General features: G+C 38.6%; 1 protein-coding gene across 1 annotated transcript in view; it reads left to right on the top strand.

Moving 5' to 3' along the window:
* Positions 1 to 208: 208 nt before the first annotated feature.
* Positions 209 to 21,688, top strand: part of sema4gb (sema domain, immunoglobulin domain (Ig), transmembrane domain (TM) and short cytoplasmic domain, (semaphorin) 4Gb) — a 46,381-nt gene continuing 24,901 nt past the window's right edge. The window contains exons 1-2 of the mRNA XM_041973800.1: positions 209 to 291; positions 7,473 to 7,725. Coding sequence (XP_041829734.1) covers positions 7,581 to 7,725 — 145 coding nt within the window. The 5' untranslated portion in view covers positions 209 to 291; positions 7,473 to 7,580. The remainder of the gene's footprint in view (positions 292 to 7,472; positions 7,726 to 21,688) is intronic.

Here is a 21,688-nt window from a genome sequence, read left to right as displayed (position 1 = left end):
ATAATGGATTATATAATATTAAAAGGGAGTAACAAAATTCATGAGACAATATAAATGTGTTATAGACAACAAAAAACAGAAGTTGCACGAGGAAAATATGAAATGAGCTGTCAAACTGTGTGTGTGTGTGTGTGTGTAAGGGAAGGAGAGTGTGTGTTATAGAGGGAGGAGGAGGACTTGGTAGTATTTCAGCATTGGGTAACTGCAGCAGGAGCAGATCAGTTCGGTGTTTGGTAGCAGAGAGGACGGTTCAGAGGATATTAGAAGACAACAATAGAGACGTAAAAGCAGGTGAGTCGCTTTACTACATTTCACTATGCCTCGTTTTTAAACTGCGTCGTTTGGTTCTTCCACTTTTCCTGCTGTTCATGCATTAATACATGGCTGCTCAGGCGAAGGTGACTAAACTGTGAGCTGTGCTGTTTTTACCCCCTCGCTGCTGCAGTTCAGGTCGGACAGGTGCGCGTGAGGTAGACGTCCCAACGTCCACAGCGCCCGCGCGGACGGCTAGTAACATTTAGCTTGCCATATTTATCACAGTTAGGCGTATTTAAATCTGTGCTGCCTTTAACAACGCCAGGACAGTCTTGAAGTTCACGAGTCAAAAGTGGAAAAGAATACTAACAATAATATTTAGGTTATTATTTGGACCACTAATAACTGAGACTTCCAGTTAGCTTTATGACAAAGGTCCTGTACCTGGGGAAATTAAACAATAGATCTTAAATACTGAGAAAAAATATAGCCTACTGTTATTATTAGAAAAAACAACAACAACAACAAAAAAGGTTTTTATGTGAAGCCACTTACAGTATAGTACTAACAATAAGTAGCTAAATAAACTCAAATATTATTTACAACTGAATTTCACAGTTATTATCAAAGTGGTGCTATTTTTTATTTTTTATTCTGATGTAGGATATGACATTATCTCATTTAATATGTCACTTAACTTGATTATCCCATATTTCCTACCAGTTAAATGTGAAGAATGTAAAATTTCTCTTAAAATGAGGAGCAGAGGAAGTCTAAAGTAGCAGAAAAGAATATTCAAATGAACTGCAAATAATCTCATGATTGAATGCTATTTTATACTCCATCACCACTGTAGATAGGTCATTAATAAAGTCAATAAATGTTTACAATGAGGAATCAAAGAAATTTAGTGATATATGTTTTATAATGGCCCTGCGATGGACTGGGGGCCTGTTCAGGGTGTACCCCGTCTCTCACCTTGCAGCTGGCGACCAGGCATTGGAATGAGGTAGTATAGACAGTGGGTTGATGCTTTATAACACTATAGATGTTATTTGACTTTGTCAAATAGTACTAATCATCAATATAGCCCACAAATTTATTAAAATAAAGACATAGATTTAAATTCAGAAAGTGGCAACCAAAAAGTTCTCCATAACAAGGTCATTACAGCACAATAAAACAGTGATTTATTCATTTGTGAACCGTTAGTAAGCCATATGGTAGAAAAATGCACCAGTGTGTGAAGTGATTCATATCTCCTTTCTCTGATTCTGATGGGCCCTAGAGCAGCACCCTGTTTATAAATGAGTTTATATATAAATGTAGTTTGAAATGTGTGAAGTACTTGAGTTTACAAATGAAAACATAGCTTAAATCATATTGCACCTATGATAAATATTCTGACCAACCCTAAAATTAACTTTTTTTGAATATTCAGCTGATGTGCAAATCAAATGAGTGTTATATCATCCAAATATTTACAGATCTGAATTATGAATGGTTCTAGGAAGCGCTTCATCTTCAGTCATGTCATCAAATACAGTGGATGGTGTAAAGACTAGTGCAAGCAGAGAAAGCCTTTTGAATGTTAAAACTGTCTTTATGCTTTGACTCCTAAGATGTCATTATAATGTGTTGCAAGACCCTGGCGAAAACAAGCCTTCCATTGCTTTTATATATTTTCAATGTGAACAAATGCATATTATTTATATCCACATCACAGTGAAGCTGGCCCACAGAGTGAACCCACTCTTTCTCTTATTGTGTAAATAATCACATTTGTGGTTTAGCTCTATGACAATGATGCAGGATTTTAAAAAGTATTAATATTGTCAAGCAGATTGTACATAATCCAATAAAAGCTGAACAGTAATGAAAGGTGTCAAAGTGCAAATAATTCTGTCCTGCCTTGCAGATGGACTTTGCAAACATTTTATACCCTGGATGACTTTATTTTAGACTGTCAGATGAACATAAAGAATTACCATCACTGAAATGAGGTTAAAATTTCCCTTTAGATCTGTTCAGCTCTGTTCAATAATTAGGAAGAAACTGAGGAAGAGGAGTCTAGGCTGCTGCTTGCTGTTTTGTTCGATCTTTTGTCCCACATTGTGCATGTTGTATTATTCGTGTGACTGTCGGGTTGATGTGTTTACCTTTCCTTTCCCCTCTGGAGTAATCATGCTTTCATAACACTGACAACACAATGTTGTCAACACCACTGGTAACATTACACACAGTACCCGTGCAGATGCATTCAGACACTGGTGATTGTTGTGTGTTACGTGAGAACAGCAGATGACAAAACCACAAGATGTCTTCCCATCCCAATGTCCTCTGTTTTGCCAGTTTAGTCAAACTGTTGTTCATAAGGGACTCTTTGAAGCAGTCTCCCGACAGGAATCAACTTACACATTAAATTTCTCTTCACGTGTAATATTGAAGGGAAACTTACAGGTTTTGGGGAGATGCAAAGCTGGTGTGAGAAAGTTTTCTTGGCTCTAGAGGCAGCTGTGTGAAGACTGGTAGAAATTTTGCCAGTGTTGCTTGGATTTGAGGATTTAAGAGTTTAAAAATGCAATCTGGAGGTGTAAGGTTGGAGAGAACGAAAAAAAAGGGAGTTTGCCAGATCCCAGTAATTTATCCTTCATCTTTACTTGTAGCAAGTTATCCAACAAGAAGAAAAAAACTTTCAGGAAGGAAAAATATAAAAAACCAAAAAAGTAATCAGACACAATTATTGTCATTTTTTATGTTTATTCCACCAACTGAACACAAAAAGAGTAAGTTTGAAGCAAATGTTTGAATTTATTCAGGTGTTTAAGCCTTAACCAATGAATGGATGATTGCTTTGTTACATTTAACAAGTCTGAATGTTCTGTCATTTTCATAATTGTGAAGGGAAGAGCTTTCTGGAAAAAACAACTTGCAATTATCTCAATTTTAATGTTGAAGGATCCAAATAGACAGTATGAGTCAGTAAATGTAAAACAAACAAAAACAAAAAGGGAAATTTTGATAAATGTATCAGAATAACTAGAAAAATACTACAGAGGAAGAAAATCTAAAAAGTCCAAACATATATTTAAACACCAGGCAGAACAGAGAAGGTACAGGAGGAAAAGCAATGAGAAGGTTCTTATGTAGATTAAAGTAGTAGTAGTAGTAGTAGTAGTGGGAATACTGTAAATACTGAGGGAAGTCATGACAAAAGACAAACAGGTGGTGGCAATCAACAGGCACCAGGTGTAAAACAAGGTACACAGCAAATATGACAGGAATGAACTAAAACAATTGCTGAAGGAAACAAGGGGTATGCTTAAATTGTAGTAAAAAAACTAACAAACAAACTACAAATGTTCAGTAAATATTCTACAGAAAATGCTTTAGATACTTAATCTAAAGCCTCATTTATGATCCCTTTACTTACGTAAATAGGTTAGCCTGTGTCAAAAGTTGTCAAACGTCACTGTCCACATGAATCCTGTACATTGACATGGTTGTTAGACAATACATCCACTAGGGGCCAGTGCAGAGTACAAGTCCAGTTCCGAGTTCTGATGTCAGACAATAGCAAAAATGGAAACGGTAGACGAGATCAGGATAATGTACATTCTCAGAAGGATACATTAAAAGAGACGGCGTAGCAGACGGTGGTGTGTGCAGCCATGAAATACATCATAGCTTCTTTTTCTTCTTTGTTCCTTCGCTAGTCATGTGAGCTGTATTGCACAACATTGCCCCCACAGTTTCCAGTGGTACTGGTCCATTTGGTCCATCTGGGTATGCATCTGCAAGCTGTCTCAAAAAAGGACTGAATACCCATAAAAAGGATGAAGATGGACAGAAGGTGCCATGTGTATGTGTATTTTTGGACACTTTATATCATATTAGTATAAAATGGTATAATATTATTAAGGTATTATAAAATATTTTTCTATCATCAAGGTTTGTAATCAAGAAAAAGAAGCAGGCTTATGATGAGCTTGACAACAAGCTCCTGGGGGATTAATTTAATTTAAATCAGGTGTATTGCTGCCGGGAACCTCTAAAACTTGCAGGACGGTGGCCTCAAAGTTGGCAATCCCTGTGCAAAAGGAAATAATGAAGGAAACAATCAAGCTCCTTTCCTTATTATTTAGGGAATTCAAGCATCTCTTATCTTGGCTGCTGTTCAGATACTTCTGAAAAGGATATTGAAATCTTTTTTTCCACAGTTTGTATCTTTACCAAGAGGTTTCACCATCATAAAACAGTTCTGTATGTTAGGAACACTGAGCAGAATCTTCCAAATAATGTTTTTAAAAGAAGTCATATAGACACATAACAACGTAATCTCTCTCAATCATCTCTTATGGTCCAGTAGAAGGGTTCCATGTTACTTGTTATTCTAACTTCTCACCACCAAGGTACCTCAAATGCTGCACTACACTGTAGAGAAACAGGGGAAGGACCAAGTTAAAAATGCTGTGCACACAAAAAGTCTGTCCAGTGTACCTGTTAGAAAGTCTCTGGACGTAGTGCTAAAAATAAGTTAAATCGGAGAAGGTTGGTGTGGAATGTGGGAAAAGAAAAACAGCAATCATCTGAAGACTTCAGAGCTGCTGGAGCAATGGTTTTAGGCCATAACTTCACCAAATCAAATGTTCCATGGGTGAACAATGAGGACAACATTAACACAGAAAAGCAATAAAATGCATATTCCTTATGTATGCATAGATTACAATGTTTCTGGGATGAGGAAATTAAGGAAAGGGCTGTTTGGAAATGCAGTGCATAGGTTCATTTATAGGCAACAGACTTAGACCCACTGGGAAAAGAACTCTCTATCCTACATGACGAAGGTGCCCTGATGCTGCCAATTTTCCGCCTCTGGTAATGTATATTGAGTGTACCAAAGTAATAATAAAATTAGAAGATAAATCAGGGATTTGAAAATTAAATGTTGTTGTCAGGAAACAAGGTCTGAGACGAAGGTCTTGGGTCTTTCAGCAGGACATTGAAGCACACAAAAGATTTGTCTGAAAAGATTTTTTTTCTTTTCTTTTTTTTTTTTAGAGGTTAGGGTTAGTGTTGGTGAAGGGCAATAAGAATTGTTTAAGGTATATTTTGTGTTCATATAATTTATTTAATCATTTAAAAGCATTTGTGGTTGTTCCTCAACAGCTTGTGGATTACAGTCATTACAATATTCTGATTATATGAAACTGATTAATCTGTATTTACATTGTGGACATTGTGTTAATGATAGCAAACTGGTGTCAAACCTATTAAAGGTATGAAGCAGCTCAAGAAGTATCAGCTATATGAATACCATCTCTCTGTTGTTCAAGGGCAGCATTATATTAGCTCTTATAGGTTTGATTTCACTGTCACTGCTTGTAAGATGTATTACAATTCAGAAACATCAAAAGGTCGCTCAAACTGAGTGGTCACTCAAGTGAGAGCCAACCTCAGTAACAATAACCAACAATTAAAGCACATTTGTGTGTGTACATGTGGTTCTGCCATTAGAATATATTCATTTTGGTCATTATGTGTAGTTTAAGAAATTGCCTTCATTTAAGGTCCATTTACAGTCATTTCTGAGAGGTTTTAAACATCTATCTCTGTTGGTTTGCTCAGTTGTCTCTCTCAACTCAATAAACAGTTTTCAGCCTATTTTGGGTTTATTTGTATCATAGCAATCACAGGTTTTATAAAACAAAGCCATGGATGTCACATTGAATTCAAATGCAAAAAACAAATTCTCTGCTGTGAGGGCTCCGTTATGTTGTGCCACTTTGCAGACATATTTTGGGTCCACTTAGATGGATTGCTCATTGCCAATCAATGCAAGTGGTTCTGAGTCATCACCTTTATTCTTTGATGGCATATTTCCATTCAGATGGAAGTGATCAGTACCTCCATCCACAAGGCACAAGGTATCAGTGAATGGCTTAATGAGTATGGAAATGATGTGAATCCGCTCTACAGTCAGTTCATCTCATCCTAATTGAAAGGGAGATTTTCGACCCACATGCCAGAGTTCTGCCATCATTAAACCACCAAATGAGGGGATATCTTTTGACAGGATGGTGCCTTTTCACCTTATTAGAGTTCCATTATCTTGTATCAAGTCTTGAATCAAGGCCAAGGTGTTGTGAAACTGCAAAAAATCTAATGTGGACATTTCATTAAGGTTTTTCCTTCACTATGTCACTACTTTGTGGACTTGGTTAAACCCACAACGAGGATATTCCTGCACCAGAATTCTTCCCTGCATTAGCTGCCACATGTCATTTTACCAGTTAGTTTCAGAGTTTAGGACCCAAGCAGCTAACAGAACGGTCACTGACCTTATTGTGCTTCATGCTGCGAGAGATTAGCACCAGCAGTCATGGAGACTGAGCTGGGAATTCACCAGTGTCACTGAGCAGCAGCGCAAGATTCACGTTGTTGACCCTTTGATCAGTGACAGAGCCTTAGAACAGGCAGCCAAGCGTAGATTGTGCTGATGGCACAGGGCCTAATCTCTTGATTATCCATCATGCTGCTCCACTGTGCACACAGCTAATTAAGAGTTGAAGTTTTGTGTTGAAATATCACATCACAGGGATACATTATTTAAACTACCAGTTCCTTTTAAATGGCCTGCTTGGATAATTGTTTGTAATCAGAGAGCGACGATGCATGTCAGCAAATAATTTTGCGTTTGTGTTGCCACTCTGAAAAAAATAAATTTATGCCTGACATCTCTTCATTAGCGTGAATTGTTGGTGTTTTGAAACCTAAAGGCATAATTAATGAACTATTTTTATTCACTGTTGTAGTCATGGCTTGTCAGGTTGGTCTTGATCACCCGAAAACAACACCAATGGAAATGATGAGGGACTTACTACTGTTGTTTCCTTTTATAGAGAAATACACAAATTTGATGCGATATGCTATTTTAATATCCAGTTACACTTTTAGGTTTATAGATAAAAGAATTCAACCAATTGTGAGTGTTTATTTTATGCATAGTGAGCACTTTTGGTATTTCAAGACCCTGATAATATTTTTTCTTAATTAAAGAATCTTGAAGTTTTGATAGTATCAGTATTAACTCTGAGGTGGTGGAGTATTTGTTCTGGAAATGTTCATTAAAAGACTAAATTTGTGTCTATACAGCAACATTTTGGTGATTTCTGTAACAGTTAAACTCTGTTTTATTTTTTTCTTTCATTGCACAGGCATTCGACTTGCTGCTGGGCCCGAAGATACACACACTTAAATTTTCTGTGTCCAAATAAATTGAGTGCAACCAAAGCTGTGCTTGGACCCAGGTTAGTGTGATAAATATGGGAGACCATCGATCAGTTCAGCCTCTCCTGGTGATGCTGCTGCTCCTCATGCTCCTCACCAGGCTGTCACAGCTGTGGGCCTTTCCCTTCAGCCCATCCTTGGAACTGGATGTCACTCCCAGGACCACTATTTTCTCCAAAGGTGAGAAGATTTGTGTTGGAAGGTTTTAAGCTGTGAGGCACTCCTTCTTGAGCATATGTTGTGTTGAAGGCAAGATGAAGATGCATGTGGCAAAAGAACTACAGGAACTGAAAATTCTAAGAGTATGTTATTGCTGTTTGGTCTGGTAATTTAGCAAAATTGTGAGCCATGGGAGCCTCTGGAGTTTCTCTAAGTGAGGGACGTTGTTTACTTAATGTTAACACACTTGTGACATATACTTTGCGTTCAGTGTGACTTGCATTCAGAGTCTATCTTCATCATCAGTTTTGACTGTGAATACATCCCCATAGATGCAGAACCATCCTAAATTCTTCAGCACCTGCCATTTCTGCTGATTCATATTGTCAGAAAAGTAGAAAACAGGGCTAACAACGTCTTGAAACATGTAGACATAAACACATAAAAAAGGAAAAAACAGTTTGTAAAATTTAACAAATTTGAAAGACTATATTTATTTTAACCATCTTAATTTTTTTTAACATAACATGAACCCTCCTAGACAAGCTTTTTATTTAAGTAGTATGAATAGTTCTCCAGGCTTCTTGAAGAACTTTCCGAAGCTCTTCGTTGGACTTTAGCTGACTTTTCTTCTGTTCTGTGTTAAGATGATCCCACACCGCTTTAATAATATTGATGTTAAGGCTCTAGAGAGGATTTATCAGCCACTCGTCCATGTAGACCACTTTTGATGGCTTCAGTGAACAGTAGATGGATCAATTGAAAGTCCAGATGAATCTCTCAGGTCCTGTGTCATTTCGTTGGATTTTTTTTCCTCCTATTTAAGGACATCACTTTTAGATACTGTTCATCTGTTGCAAATATTCTTTTAGGCGTGTCACTTCTTAATTTCATTGACCATCAAGTCATTGTTAAGGCTTAAAAAAAACCTGAAAATGGTTAAATACAAGGCCAGGACTGAAAATAAGAGAAAAAGCAGTCAATGAAAAAAAAAAAGCATTGAAAGACCTTTAGCAAACCTGGAGAACTGTCTATTTTAGTGGCTAGTTTAGTATGCTTAAAAAAAGAAAAGAAATTATCATCACCTGCTTTACTTGTCATATTTTAGATCAAACAGCAGAGTAAACTGGGCCTTTCTGGAAGGAGGTCTTGAAGAGAGAGGCACTAAAATGGAGTGATTAGAAGGAAAATGGCAAAAGGCACTACAGCAAATTACCTTATAATAAAAATAAAATATTATTTTTAATTTAATGTTGGTAAACCTATTCAGACAAAGGCAAAGGTTAGGAGGGACGACATCTGCTGAAATAAACACAGGAACATAATGTTTGATCAGTTAGTCTGAAGGGGGATCCAGAGTGTCAGCATTTCCAAAACACATGATATAGATGCATCCATTCAAACACACGTGCACAAGCCCTCAAAAAACTTACCTCACTGTCCTTATTTGTTGCTGCAACTGCCTTCTCCCGTCCCTGTTAAAGAAGTGGCACAGTTTTTAAAGTTGGCCCTGAAGACAGCTCCTTCATGCTCGGAGTTATTAATCGCCTCTCTCATGCCCTGTCCTAGATCACACGGCTCAGCAAACACTCCTAATGAAACAATAGACAAGAGGCCTTCATAAAAGAGGACCTGAGCACCGCAGACCTGATTAGAGTTACTGCAGAAAATACTGCTGATTAAGTGTATTATGGTAAAGTGTGGGCATTTACACACATCATCAGCATCTTCTCCCTTACTTCACTCACATCCTACCACCTTACCTTTCCCCTCCTCTCTCCATGCTCCCCGTCACTGCGGCAGAGGCTACCAATGCAGCTGTAGTGAGATGGGACTGGAGGGTAGTGCGCTTACCTCCACTCCACCTCTCTCCTCTTCTCCCTAGTGAGAATGATTGTTATAAGAGGAAGTGAACAGGCTGGCTCTATTGCAGTCTGGTACAACAAAATAAGGGCTCTTGGAAGCACTGCATTGTTAGATGATATTTTGGAGATGGGAGGATGTGCTGCTCGATGTTCTTGTTACTGTGGATTGCATTTTCTTGTTCAAACCTGAGAATAATTCCATTATTGCTATAAGGTGGAGAGAGAAAAATCCCCCTTCCAGAGTTGTGTGTTTCAAAACGCTCATTGGTCGAGCTGTAGAAAAACATTGAGGAAAAGCAGTTATGGCAAATTTCACACACCTAAGAAATGTATGCATGCACAAAGTGATGCAACTATTATAGCTAACCAAAGCTATAAAAACAAACAAAAAAATTGAATGAATCTTCCTTCTGATCCTGAAGATTGGTCAGTGGTGTTATTAAAAAGGGTGCCAGAGCACATCTTTGATCTCCTAATAAAACTAATTATGGTTTAGAACATCTTTAGTAAAAGATATGCAATACTGAGCCATGTGTCACTAGTTGCTCCTTGTCATCTCAGCCCTTAAATGTGCACAAGAGTACTCATTAGTGTTTGTGGGATTTGTTTTTTATCTAAGATAAAAAAAAAAGTCAAGCATAAGCAAACATTCACAAATGCTACATCTACGTAAAAAGTGTTCAAGTAGAACTAACAATTAATTTTCTCTTATAACTGCTGGTGAATGAGGGCTCATATCCTAAGTACAGCACCAATCGACAACAGACTGGCTGAAAGAGAAATGGATTAAGGTGTTGGGTGGTCCAGTCAAAACCAATATGCTTTAGTGGTAGTTTTAAGAGAACTGTGCAGAAACAAATGCCCTTAAACCTGAGGCAGCATTGGAAAGAAGATTGAGCCAGAGCTCTTCCATAATGATGTGAGAGACAGAATATTATGTCTGCTGAAGGTTGTTCAACATGCTATGAGTCATGGCATGTGCTTAGTTTTATACATACTACATCTGGATTTCAGCTTCTTTGTTTAAAATAGATAATGAATGTGTAATATGTCATGTATTATTGTTCATTTAAGGTTGAGTTTTCCTCATTTTTAGACTTCATAAAGATATTTTTATTAGGTCCTAAAATGTAAAACCTTACTGTGTTTTTGTCAAGATTGTATGTTTATTAGTGCGTCACAGACAGTACTTATAGTTGTGGTTAGGGTTATAAATTGTATATACTCTGGTTACTGTAGGCACTTTTCTATTCTGTAGCCAGAGCCAGTCTATCATCTCAGATTTTATTTTTCTCTTTGCCCTCATAGAAAGTTGTCCTTGACCTACTTTCTAGTCATTAGGAGAGGCATGTAAGAGTGCAGGATGTGCACGTGTGTCTGCATTCACTTTATCACTCTCAGAAAATTTAATCTGACTATGTGCAGTTCATGTGTGACACTGGGCATGCATTTAAAAAAAATCTGCTCACATATGCATCCACTGTCACTCTTTCTGTTGAGAAACATGTCAGTTGGGAGGATATTGAGAGGCACAGTGTCATAATGATGATATGTGGGTGTCCACATTGATGGGAGATGCTGTGGGAGGACTTGTATTGAGTTTCTGAGCTGGGATGAGGGGGCACTCGTTAATTTACCATGTGCTTTACTGATGGCCTGCATAGGTGGGAGGAAAAGGACATTCTGTATCAGTGGGAGTTCAGATATATAAGAAAATCACACGAGATGGCTTCATGCTCTTAGATGAATAATTAAAGGAATTTTCTTTCTATGCACTGCTATGTTTAAAGTTAAGAAATTGCAGATATTGTCTCATTATGTTAAACATTTAAATGTAATGTTTCAGGGATTGTTTTTGTTATAAACTAGGAGAAATATCACCCACAACTCCTCAGTCCCCTTTAACACTGTGAGGCATCTTTACGTCTTGAAATTATGTCTGTTCTTGTAAGCTCATTGCTCTTTTCAACCCTACTTAAATCAGCAAGGAACTCCCATGGGTTAAAAAAAATGCTGTTGTACTCTCCTGTCTTACACAAGATCCTGCCTGAACTATTAAGCAGGGTATGGGGTTATTTTGGGACACCTTTAGGTTCAATGGCTTCTCAAAACTATAATAGTGGTTAATTTCACAGTGGTGTTCATAGTCATAGCAACTTATTCTGCACATCTAACCCACATCAGAGTTAGAGACAATCTATCTTATGGCTTTACCTGATGGGCAAGGATTTATAGAATACATCTAATCAGTATGTTATTACAATCTCTTGCCTCAGTGATGGGTCAGGAATTATGCATTCACAGATTCAGCATTTTTTGCCTGCTCTCTGATCTGATTTAGGCTCCTGCAATTGTGTTGACCTTAAATTCCTGATATCTTTTGTTAGATCTGCATTCATATTTCATATGAATTAGATTTATCCAGTAGTCTTGAACTCTAGCTTATAAGAATCTTTTTTTCAACAACATAGTTCTTGAATTTTCTTGTTTGGTCAAATTCTCCAGGCAGGTTGGCTCTGCTAGAGCATGCACACTATTTATCATGACCATTTTAAAAATAAAAGTTTTTGCACTACCAGGAATGACCATGGCCATCCAGCTGCGTTCCCATACCTGGATGATGTATGCTGAACGTGTGTAGAAACGAGCTAAGCTCATTGACACAGACAAAACTCACCCCGGACATTGCCTACTTGTTTACCTTCCATTAGGGATGTGCTACCAGACTATAAAAATGTGCACTAACAGACTAAGGAACAGCTTTTTCTCCAGAACTGTGGCCTCAATCACACCACTCACCCACTAAATGCACATTTGTGCTCCCTTTCTGTTCGTAAATAGATACATCCATTTCAAACATCACTGCCTTCATACTTTAATTTGTCCTTATCTTTAGCATGGTTGTTAGCCAGTACATTTACCAGAGGGCAGGACAGAGTTCAGAGTTTACCTCTGAGTTCCAACATCCATGTTAGACAATAGCAAACATGACGTTGTTGGAGGAGATCAAGACATTCTCAGTAAGAGACATAAAAAGAAGTAGGGCAGTAGACAGCAGTGGTCTATGCGGCCATTAAATACATTGCGGTGGCTTCTCCTTCGTTACTTTCACAGGTTATTTACCTAGAGCATAAATGGACCTCAACACTACCTCATACACTATACACTGCTGTGTAATATTTTGTAACATTCCTCTATTCATATTTATTGTTGTCAATACCCTGCTTATTTATTTATGATCACTTTATATATACAGTATGTGTCTGTGGATGTTTTGGGGCATACATGGGAAACCAGCAGGACTCCAGCCCTTGTAGGACCGAGCTGAAAAGACCATGACACAGTATTTAAAGTATTTAAAGACACAAGTATTTAAAATTGACTATACAGCTGTTTTATTGTAGTTTTCTGGCTCCTTGCTTACTGGATGTATTTATCCTAAAGATTTTTGCCACAGTCATTTACTGATATGATCAAAATTTTGCAATTTTTTAGTTAAATGACACAAAATGCTTTGGAAATTATTTTTAGCATTTGTCATATAAAAGGGGTGGCAGAATACAAGGATGTGACAAACATTGGTATGGTTCTGAAGAACTGGATAGTTTTTCCTTTGTTTGTCTGCCAAAGATCAGTTTAATACTTGATTGTGTTCTGAACCCATCCACAGGATACTTGCTTTGGATTCTCCTGCTTCTTCACCAGACTTGAAGCAATTTAGTTGTAAAAAATTGATTCAATGTAAGCTGTCTGTTGCTGCGGCAAACTGAGATGGCAAGAGGTCTTGGTAGTAAGTTTCTATGTGGTTAGCGCTATTATTATTGTGGTTGCAATAATCTGACCTTTTGTTGCAGACTAAGTGTTTTCTCCAATATTGGGGAGCAACAGATTACTGAGGATCACACATTTAATTTTCAAAAAAGCCTAAACAACTGCATTGACTGTGATTTGCACAGCGTTGATAACACAATATACTTGGTCAAGGGTGTTAGTTTTTTAGACTAAAGGTTAAACTAGCAATGCTATGTGACAATGCTGCCATACCACTTTGGTATCATTTGTTGTCATCATTTTGTTTTCGCTGTGTGGTAACATTTCATGTTTGGACTCTCCAATTCACTAAGACTTCCATGATGCTTTGATTTAGTTCCTCTTTAATGGCATGGATGTGTGATTTTGGAAGGATCTTTTTGATAATTCACATCTTGCAAGACCTGAAATAGCATGAGACTTAACTGCCTATTGTTATGAAGGGTTTATGTTTGTCTTTCCTTTCTGAAATAAAAGTCTTGGCTGTTTTTCATCTCATTCTTGAGTCCCCTGGCTGAACAAAATCCCGTGAAAGTCTTGGTACTATCACAAGCTTTAAAAACATTTTGCGTTCATGCCATCATAAAAAGTATTGTAAACACTAAAATGATCTTCACTAAGTGGGTACTATGAAATTGGCTAACATTTGTATAGCTACAAAAACTCATCTTCAACAGGTTCATACTCCCCAGTCTGAGAGAAAAAAACTTTAACCCTAATTATCCATCCATGCCAACAGAGGTTACATTTTTACTCAAACAGCAGGGTAAGCACAGATGTAATAATGCGGGCTATATTAGAGCATCTTTTGCTTTTGCTTTTGCATTGCACTTCCAGAGGGCAGCATAGCAGATGTTGAGGAGAGCTACAAGTACCTTGGCACACAACAGGCAAATGGCAACTATGAAAAGACCACAAGGAAAGCTGCAACAGTTAAATATCTGCAACAGGAAAGGCAAGTCCTGAAAAGTTAGCTTAATGGCAAAAACAAGATCCGGGCAATTAACCGCTATGCCCTACCATTGATCAGTATGGTATAATAAGCTTGCCAAAGGAGGAAGTTCAGGCCACAGATGTTAAAATGCAGAAGCTGCTCAACATGCATGGAGGGTTCCACCCCAAATCCAGTGTCCAGAGGCTCTACACTAAGCACAAAGAAAAAGGCTGAGGACTAGTGAGCATCAGGGCCACTGTCCAAGATGAAACATTCAATAGATATACCAAGAACTCAAGCAAAAGCTGGAGAAAGCCTGGAAGGTGAAGGCAACATTAGTACCGGTGGTCATCGGAATACTGGGGGCTGTGTCCCTCACACTGGAGAAATGGCTCCAACAGACATCTGGAGAAACAACAGACATCTCCATCCAGAAGAGTGCAGTCCTGGGAACAGCTAAGAGGGTGTTGGTTGACCCATGGTGGGGCATGTTGGGCTGGCTGTGCTGATTAGGGGCTGGGTTTAAAAAATCGATTTATCAATTTGAATCAGTTCAAATGAAATAAATCCAAAATTGATTCATAAAACTTCGAGATTGATTTTTTATGTCATTTACGGTAACATGACCCTACTCTTGTGTGACTTTTTTTTCCAGCCAAGGAGAGTCTTCACAACAAGGAAGTAAGTCATTAGAAACACAAAAGCTAGACAATAGTGATGCGCTGATTCAAGATAATTTGTCCTTTAATTTACATGAAGAAGTACTTTCTGATAGGGTTGTCACGGTACTCGGTACTTCGGTACCAAGTCGGTACCAGCACTGCTGTCGTACTGTCGGTACTTGTATTTTCATGGTACCGGTAGTACCGATGGTACCGAAGGAAACGGACGTAAGAGATGTTTACATCCGCCCGCTGCTAGCTAAACAGTTGGGTGGAGATGGCTACATCGAGTGCAGCGGGAGCGGCTGCTCCGCCTCAGCTCGTTGAAAAAAAGGGAACCAGGAGCCACATATGGAAGTACTTTGGCTTCAGGCCAAACGACAAAGGGGACATAATAAATCCCCAAAACCCAATTTGCCGAAGATGTGGAAAGGGATTCAATACGAAAGGAGGAAACGCGTCCAATCTAGCAAAGCACCTTAAAGACAGGCACCCGGATCTATACAAAGAATTCAAGGTGAGCAGAACTTTACGAAGTTTTTGCTAGCGGACCACAACGGAGCCTTACCGAGGCACATTTTAATTTGACATTTCTGTTAAATACTTGAGGGCATGCCATTATAGAAATATTTTTTTAATTATTATTCTTATTTCTTTTTTATTTATTTGTTTGTTCTTTAGTAAAAAAAACACAATCTTTGTGTAAATACTTGAAGGGAAAACACCAAGGTATATATTTTATTATTATTTATCTGTTCAAGTTTCTACAATGTAAACAGATTAATATTTTAATAAAGATGCTGGATATCTTGAATAAATTAGTCTTTTTATTTTTTTGCCGTGGTATCGAATTAGGTATCGAGTATTGTGTAACTTCACTGGTATTGGTATCGACTACTGAATTTCTGGTATCGTGACAACCCTACTTTCTGATGACACCCTAACACAAAAACCGTCGCTTACAAACAGTCCTACAGAGCTGGGACAGAAACTCGTACAAGTGGCTACTATTTTTGAAACAAATATGTCCCAGAAAGGCCAAACTCAAACACAAAACTCGTCACTTACAAACAGTCCTACAGAGCTGGGACAGAAACTCGTACAAGTGGCTACTATTTTTGAAACAAATATGTCCCAGAAAGGCCAAACTCAAACACAAAACTTGTCACTTACAAACAGTCCTACAGAGCTGGGACAGAAACTTGTACAAGTGGCTACTGTTTTTGAAACAAATATGTCCCAGAAAGGCCAAACTCAAACACAAAACTCGTCACTTACAAACAGTCCTACAGAGCTGGGACAGAAACTCGTACAAGTGGCTACTATTTTTGAAACAAATATGTCCCAGAAAGGCCAAACTCAAACACAAAACTTGTCACTTACAAACAGTCCTACAGAGCTGGGACAAAAACTCGTACAAGTGGCTACTATTTTTGAAACAAATATGTCCCAGAAAGGCCAAACTCAAACACAAAACTCGTCACTTACAAACAGTCCTACAGAGCTGGGACAGAAACTCGTACAAGTGGCTACTATTTTTGAAACAAATATGTCCCAGAAAGGCCAAACTCAAACACAAAACTCGTCACTTACAAACAGTCCAACAGAGCTGGGACAAAAACTCGTACAAGTGGCTACTATTTTTGAAACAAATATGTCCCAGAAAGGCCAAACTCAAACACAAAACTCGTCACTTACAAACATTTCTAAAGAGCTGGGACAAAAACTTGTACAAGTGGCTACTGTTTTTGAAAAAAATCTGTTCCAGCAGCAAAATAAAAAAAAGCTGGTTTCCCAACCCTTTTTTTTGAAATGCTCTTTCACAACCATTGATTTAAGTGTGAAATGTAGTACCTTATTTTCCGGAGGTTGCTGCTTCATCACTCCACAGGAACAAACATTTACTCTAAAAAGTCAATTTATTCAACAACACAATAGCACATGGAACAACAGGTTGATTAGGTGTTCAGTATGTTAACACCAGGATTTTTAAAACCCGAGGAATTCCACAAGAAAGCGGGGCTTGTCTGGCAGAACAACATCCACCAGGCTGATTGAATGATTCGAGCCATTTAAACCTTGTAGACCCACACATTCTTTAAGAAAGGAAAGAAGAATTCTGTGGTCTGTTATGTCAAGATAGTGCAGCATCGCCAGAATCAACACAAAGTAGCAAATCATTTAAAACTTTTAAAAGCGCTGTCTCAATGCAGTGATGGGATTTTAAACCAGACTGAAAGACTTCTGACTTCATTGTCTTCCAAAAAAGACTGGAATTGTTGAAAGACAAAAGATCAACACAAAAGATGCTTGCTGTTGAGCGACATCAGGTATGAGATGATGATGACGAGGACTTGTTCATTGGGACATTAGAAATGATAAATATTGCAGCTGTTGAAAATCCACAGAATGACAAAGACAGATGGACGGAAGAACTGATAATTAATGGGACAAAAGTCAAAGTTCAAATCGACACTGGTGCCGACTGTAATGTCATTTCGGCCAAACCATTTCAGATGCTGGATATTGACAGCAAGCTGCATGCATCTCGCTGCAAGTTAGTTGCATACTTAGGTCACAAGATGGAATCGTTGGGCAAAGCATCACTCACATGCCAGTACAAGGGTCGAAAACACCAGATTGACTTTGAAATAATAGATTAAGATGCTCCAGCTATTCTAGGAAGAGAGTCAAGTACAAAATTAAAAATGGTGAAACGGTTGTACAGCATGACAAAAACAGAAGACATGCTAAAAGATTATGGGCATCTCTTCACAGGACTTGGATGTTTGCCAGGTGAACACACCATAAAATGGAAACCAGGGATTCACGCACCAAGAAGGAACCCAGTTGCTCTTAGGGATAAAGTCATTGAACAGCTTCACAAAATGAAGCAGTCAGATGAGATCACAAAACAAGATGAGCCAACTCAGTGGGTGAACAGCATGGTGACTGTGGTTACAGAAAAAAAGATTAGGATTTGTATGGATCCTGGACTCCTCACAGTGGAAGAGGTGGTGTCATGTGTCAAGTGTACTGTGCCTAATGCACAGTATTTCTCTGTGTTGAACGCAAACCAAGGGTTTTATCAAATAAAACTGGACTAAGAAAGCTCCAAACTGTGCACATTTAACACACCCATTGGAAGATACCGCTTCAAGTGCCTTCCCTTTGGCATCTCATCTGCCAGTGAAGTGTTCCAACGAGCAGTAGCCCAGATGATCGAAGGATTGGAAGGAGTCATAAACATTATTGATGACCTGTTGGTCTGGGGAGACTCACTGCAGAAACATGATCAGAGGCTACAAAAGCTACTGCAAAGAGATGATGAAAACGGCCTGAGATTCAACAAAAACAAGGGCAAGTTCAGAAGTCAAGTACATCAGACACACAATCAGTGCAGCCGGACTTCGGCCTGATGATGAAAAGATTCGAGCCATTACTCAATTGCCACCACCTGTTGACAAGCAAGCATTGATGAGGTTCATGGGAATGGTCCAGCATCTATCAAAGGTTGTAGAGGTTGGGTAAAAAATGACTCACTGCTAATAAAAACTCGGTCCTCCAGTCAACTCATTGGTAGAAAACCAAACATAACAATAGGAGGCTGATTTTGAAATTTTGGGACGCTCTGCTGAATGCCTTCATAAAACTTCGATCTTTGGCGCTTGATACGCCCTAAACAGGTGCAAAAGATATGCCTTACGTTACTCACCACTCAGTTCATCTTTTTATTACCGACACCAAAGCTGAAATCCTCGCTTCAATAAAGGAAGACATCTCTGTGCTGCTCAGGTCAGAGCCGAAAGATATTCTTGCTCAGGAATTTGATGGAGTGAAAAGTGAGATACAAGCCGTTAAGAACGAAGTTGTTAATAACATTTCGCTGCTTCGCTCTGATCTGGACTGTGTGAAATGTAAGGTAACTGATATGGAGCATAGCCTGACCACATGCTCGGACGACGTATCGAGTCTGCAGTCTACAGTCGGTAAACTTCAGGTAGAGATAAGAAGCCTGCAGGAGAAGTGTGTTGACATGGAAGGAAGAATGACACGGTCCAATATACGGATCCTGAATGTACCAGAGGAGCCCAACTCGAGCTCTCCATCTTCTGTCACAAAGATACTGAAGGAGGTCTTTCAGATGGACAGAGAAGTGATGATCGATAGATTCGCATCGGTGCCCACAGTTACAGCGAGTCAGGGGGAAACCACGTCCTATCATCGCAAAGCTGCACTACCACCAGGACTGCGTGGACATATTACGGCGTGCTAGACAGGCGGGCTGTAATCTGAAATATGGCACAATGTCTATCTCCATCTTCCCGGACTACCCTCCCAGTGTGGCACGGGCGAGATCTGCATTCAATGAGGTTAAACAGCTTCTGAGAGGCCAGCTAATAACGGTGACTGAGAGCCCACGCTCTTTTTTCTATTAATGTTTTGTAGTGAGTAAAAGAGGACTTCAAACATAAGGTAAATTTGGACAATACAAGCAAGTAACCTCTTTTAGTTCTTTTGTCTTATACCAACTGAGTATGTAAGTTCTTTTGTTATAACTAGCACCTGATGGGGTTTGACTGTTTAAGCATATTTAGCTCCCTTTTTCTTTTTTTTAAATACTGCTTAAGTGGAACACCCTGCATTTGAATTCAAGTTCCCTACTATAAGCACACATGTGTGGATATAAACATATAGGGTTTGGGGGTCACCACGTTCCTATAATTGGTGACATGGGGAGGGATGCAACTGCACCAGTTTTATTTGAGAGTCGATTTGTATGTTGGAGAATTTATTTTAAGATAGAGAATGATTAATACAGCTCACACACTTAAGGGAGCTGCAGGTTGCCAGATAAATTTGGTGAGCTGGAACGTTAAATCTTTAAATCACCCTGTAAAAAGGAAAAAGGTGCTTGCACACCTTAACCAGCTCAATGTGGGTATCGCTTTTCTTCAAGAAACGCATTTGCGCACACTTGATCATTTCAGACTGAGAAGGGGCTGGGTAGGCCAGTCATATCACTCCAATTTTAACAGCAAGTCGAGGGGAACAGCTATCCTAGTCAACAAAAATGTCCCGTTCACAATGTCTAAAATTGAGGCAGACTCCTCAGGCAGGTTTATCATTGTTACTGGAAGATTATATGAAACCTCAGTCATTTTAGCAAACGTATATGCACCTAATTGGGATGACCAGGCATTTTTTTTTACCAATTTCTTTTCTCGTTTGCCAGATATGGACACACATTCACTTATATTGGCAGGGGATTTTAATTGCTGTTTTTCACTCTGGACTGTAGTTCATGGTTATAATAACCAAGTAAATCTTTACAAATGATTACAGTGTCACTATTTGATATTTTGGATATTATTTGATGTTTTCAATCTGGATCAATGCCATTTGGTCATGGAACATTGAAATAACGTATGTGAAATGGCACTTTAGTTACATTGTTAGTCTTGTTTTAATCTCCTTCATGAGTAATCAACTGCATTGTACTGTTTATAAAACTATGCAAAACCACAGTAACAATACTTGCTGACTACCTTTAGTTGAAGCATCTTAACCATAGAAAAAGCTCTGAAATTCAGTCTGTGGTGACAGAAAATAATGGACTCAGCAAATGACATAACACAGCACTTCACATTTTGCACCACTGCCAGTTTTCCTATACAAGGACAGTTGTGTGTATTTGCCTACATAACACACAGTTGTGTTCATTGACTCTTGGGCCTGGAAAAAAAATTAAGAGTCGCTTATGTAATATGGATAGATCTGACAACAACTGACAGTTCTTATACTGTCCAAAGAAATTAAGTCAGCCTCTCCTTAAAGCGTTTTCCCCCCAAATCTGTCTTAAAGCACGTGTGTTTGCATGTTGTGTGTCACATGCTCGTCATTGCGAGTCCAGTGATCAGTGAGTCACACAGGAAGTCACACACTCTGATGACTGCGGCACAAGCGCAGGCATACAGTGGATTTACATGGAGGATTACAGACATGTCTGACCGTGAGTGTGCACAGTCTGGCTTCCCCACCTGTGACAGCTCAATGTTGATAGGGAGTCATTTTGGCAAACACGCAACACACTCCACAGATCAAATGAGCCAATGACAGAAGTTTTTTCTCTGAGTTTCAGAAAATGATTGAAAGAAGTGTGAAGTACATAAGTGTGACAGATTATTTAGAGGGACAGCTGTTTTGACATCTTCTTTCAGTGAACAATATACTTTCAACATTTACACACACCACCTGCGCTAACAGACACACAAGCACATGTATACAAGATGACAACAGTAAATAGAAACCATCCAGCTGGCTAAGAAGCTTCTGGCTTACCTCAGTGCTTTGTTGACTTTCCTCATTGGATCTACAGCAAAGTACAAGGTACAGTGTGTGTGTGAATGTGTGTGCTGTGGAGACAAACTATTTACATCAGGGAACAGTAGTATGAAATGTGAGGGTCTTTTGCTAGTTTCATGCCTATTTTTATGCTGTTAAGAATTTACATTTTCTTTTTTAATTTTGGCTTATTTATTTGAAAGTTACTCTAATGGTTATGTTTAATGGTAGCTTAACATCAAATCTGAAACACAATGCTTTTGGAGTAATAATAAGTAATTTGTTTTGGACCTTAACCTCACCAAATCTTCAAGAAAACATTTGTGTGTTGATATGAAGGTTCACATGAATGTATATTTTATGAGTGC

This window comes from Melanotaenia boesemani, chromosome 21 (assembly GCF_017639745.1).
Source record: "Melanotaenia boesemani isolate fMelBoe1 chromosome 21, fMelBoe1.pri, whole genome shotgun sequence".
NCBI lineage: Eukaryota > Metazoa > Chordata > Actinopteri > Atheriniformes > Melanotaeniidae > Melanotaenia > Melanotaenia boesemani.
Note: the sequence above shows the minus strand (reverse complement) of the source record. Positions and strands in the feature narration are given on the sequence as shown.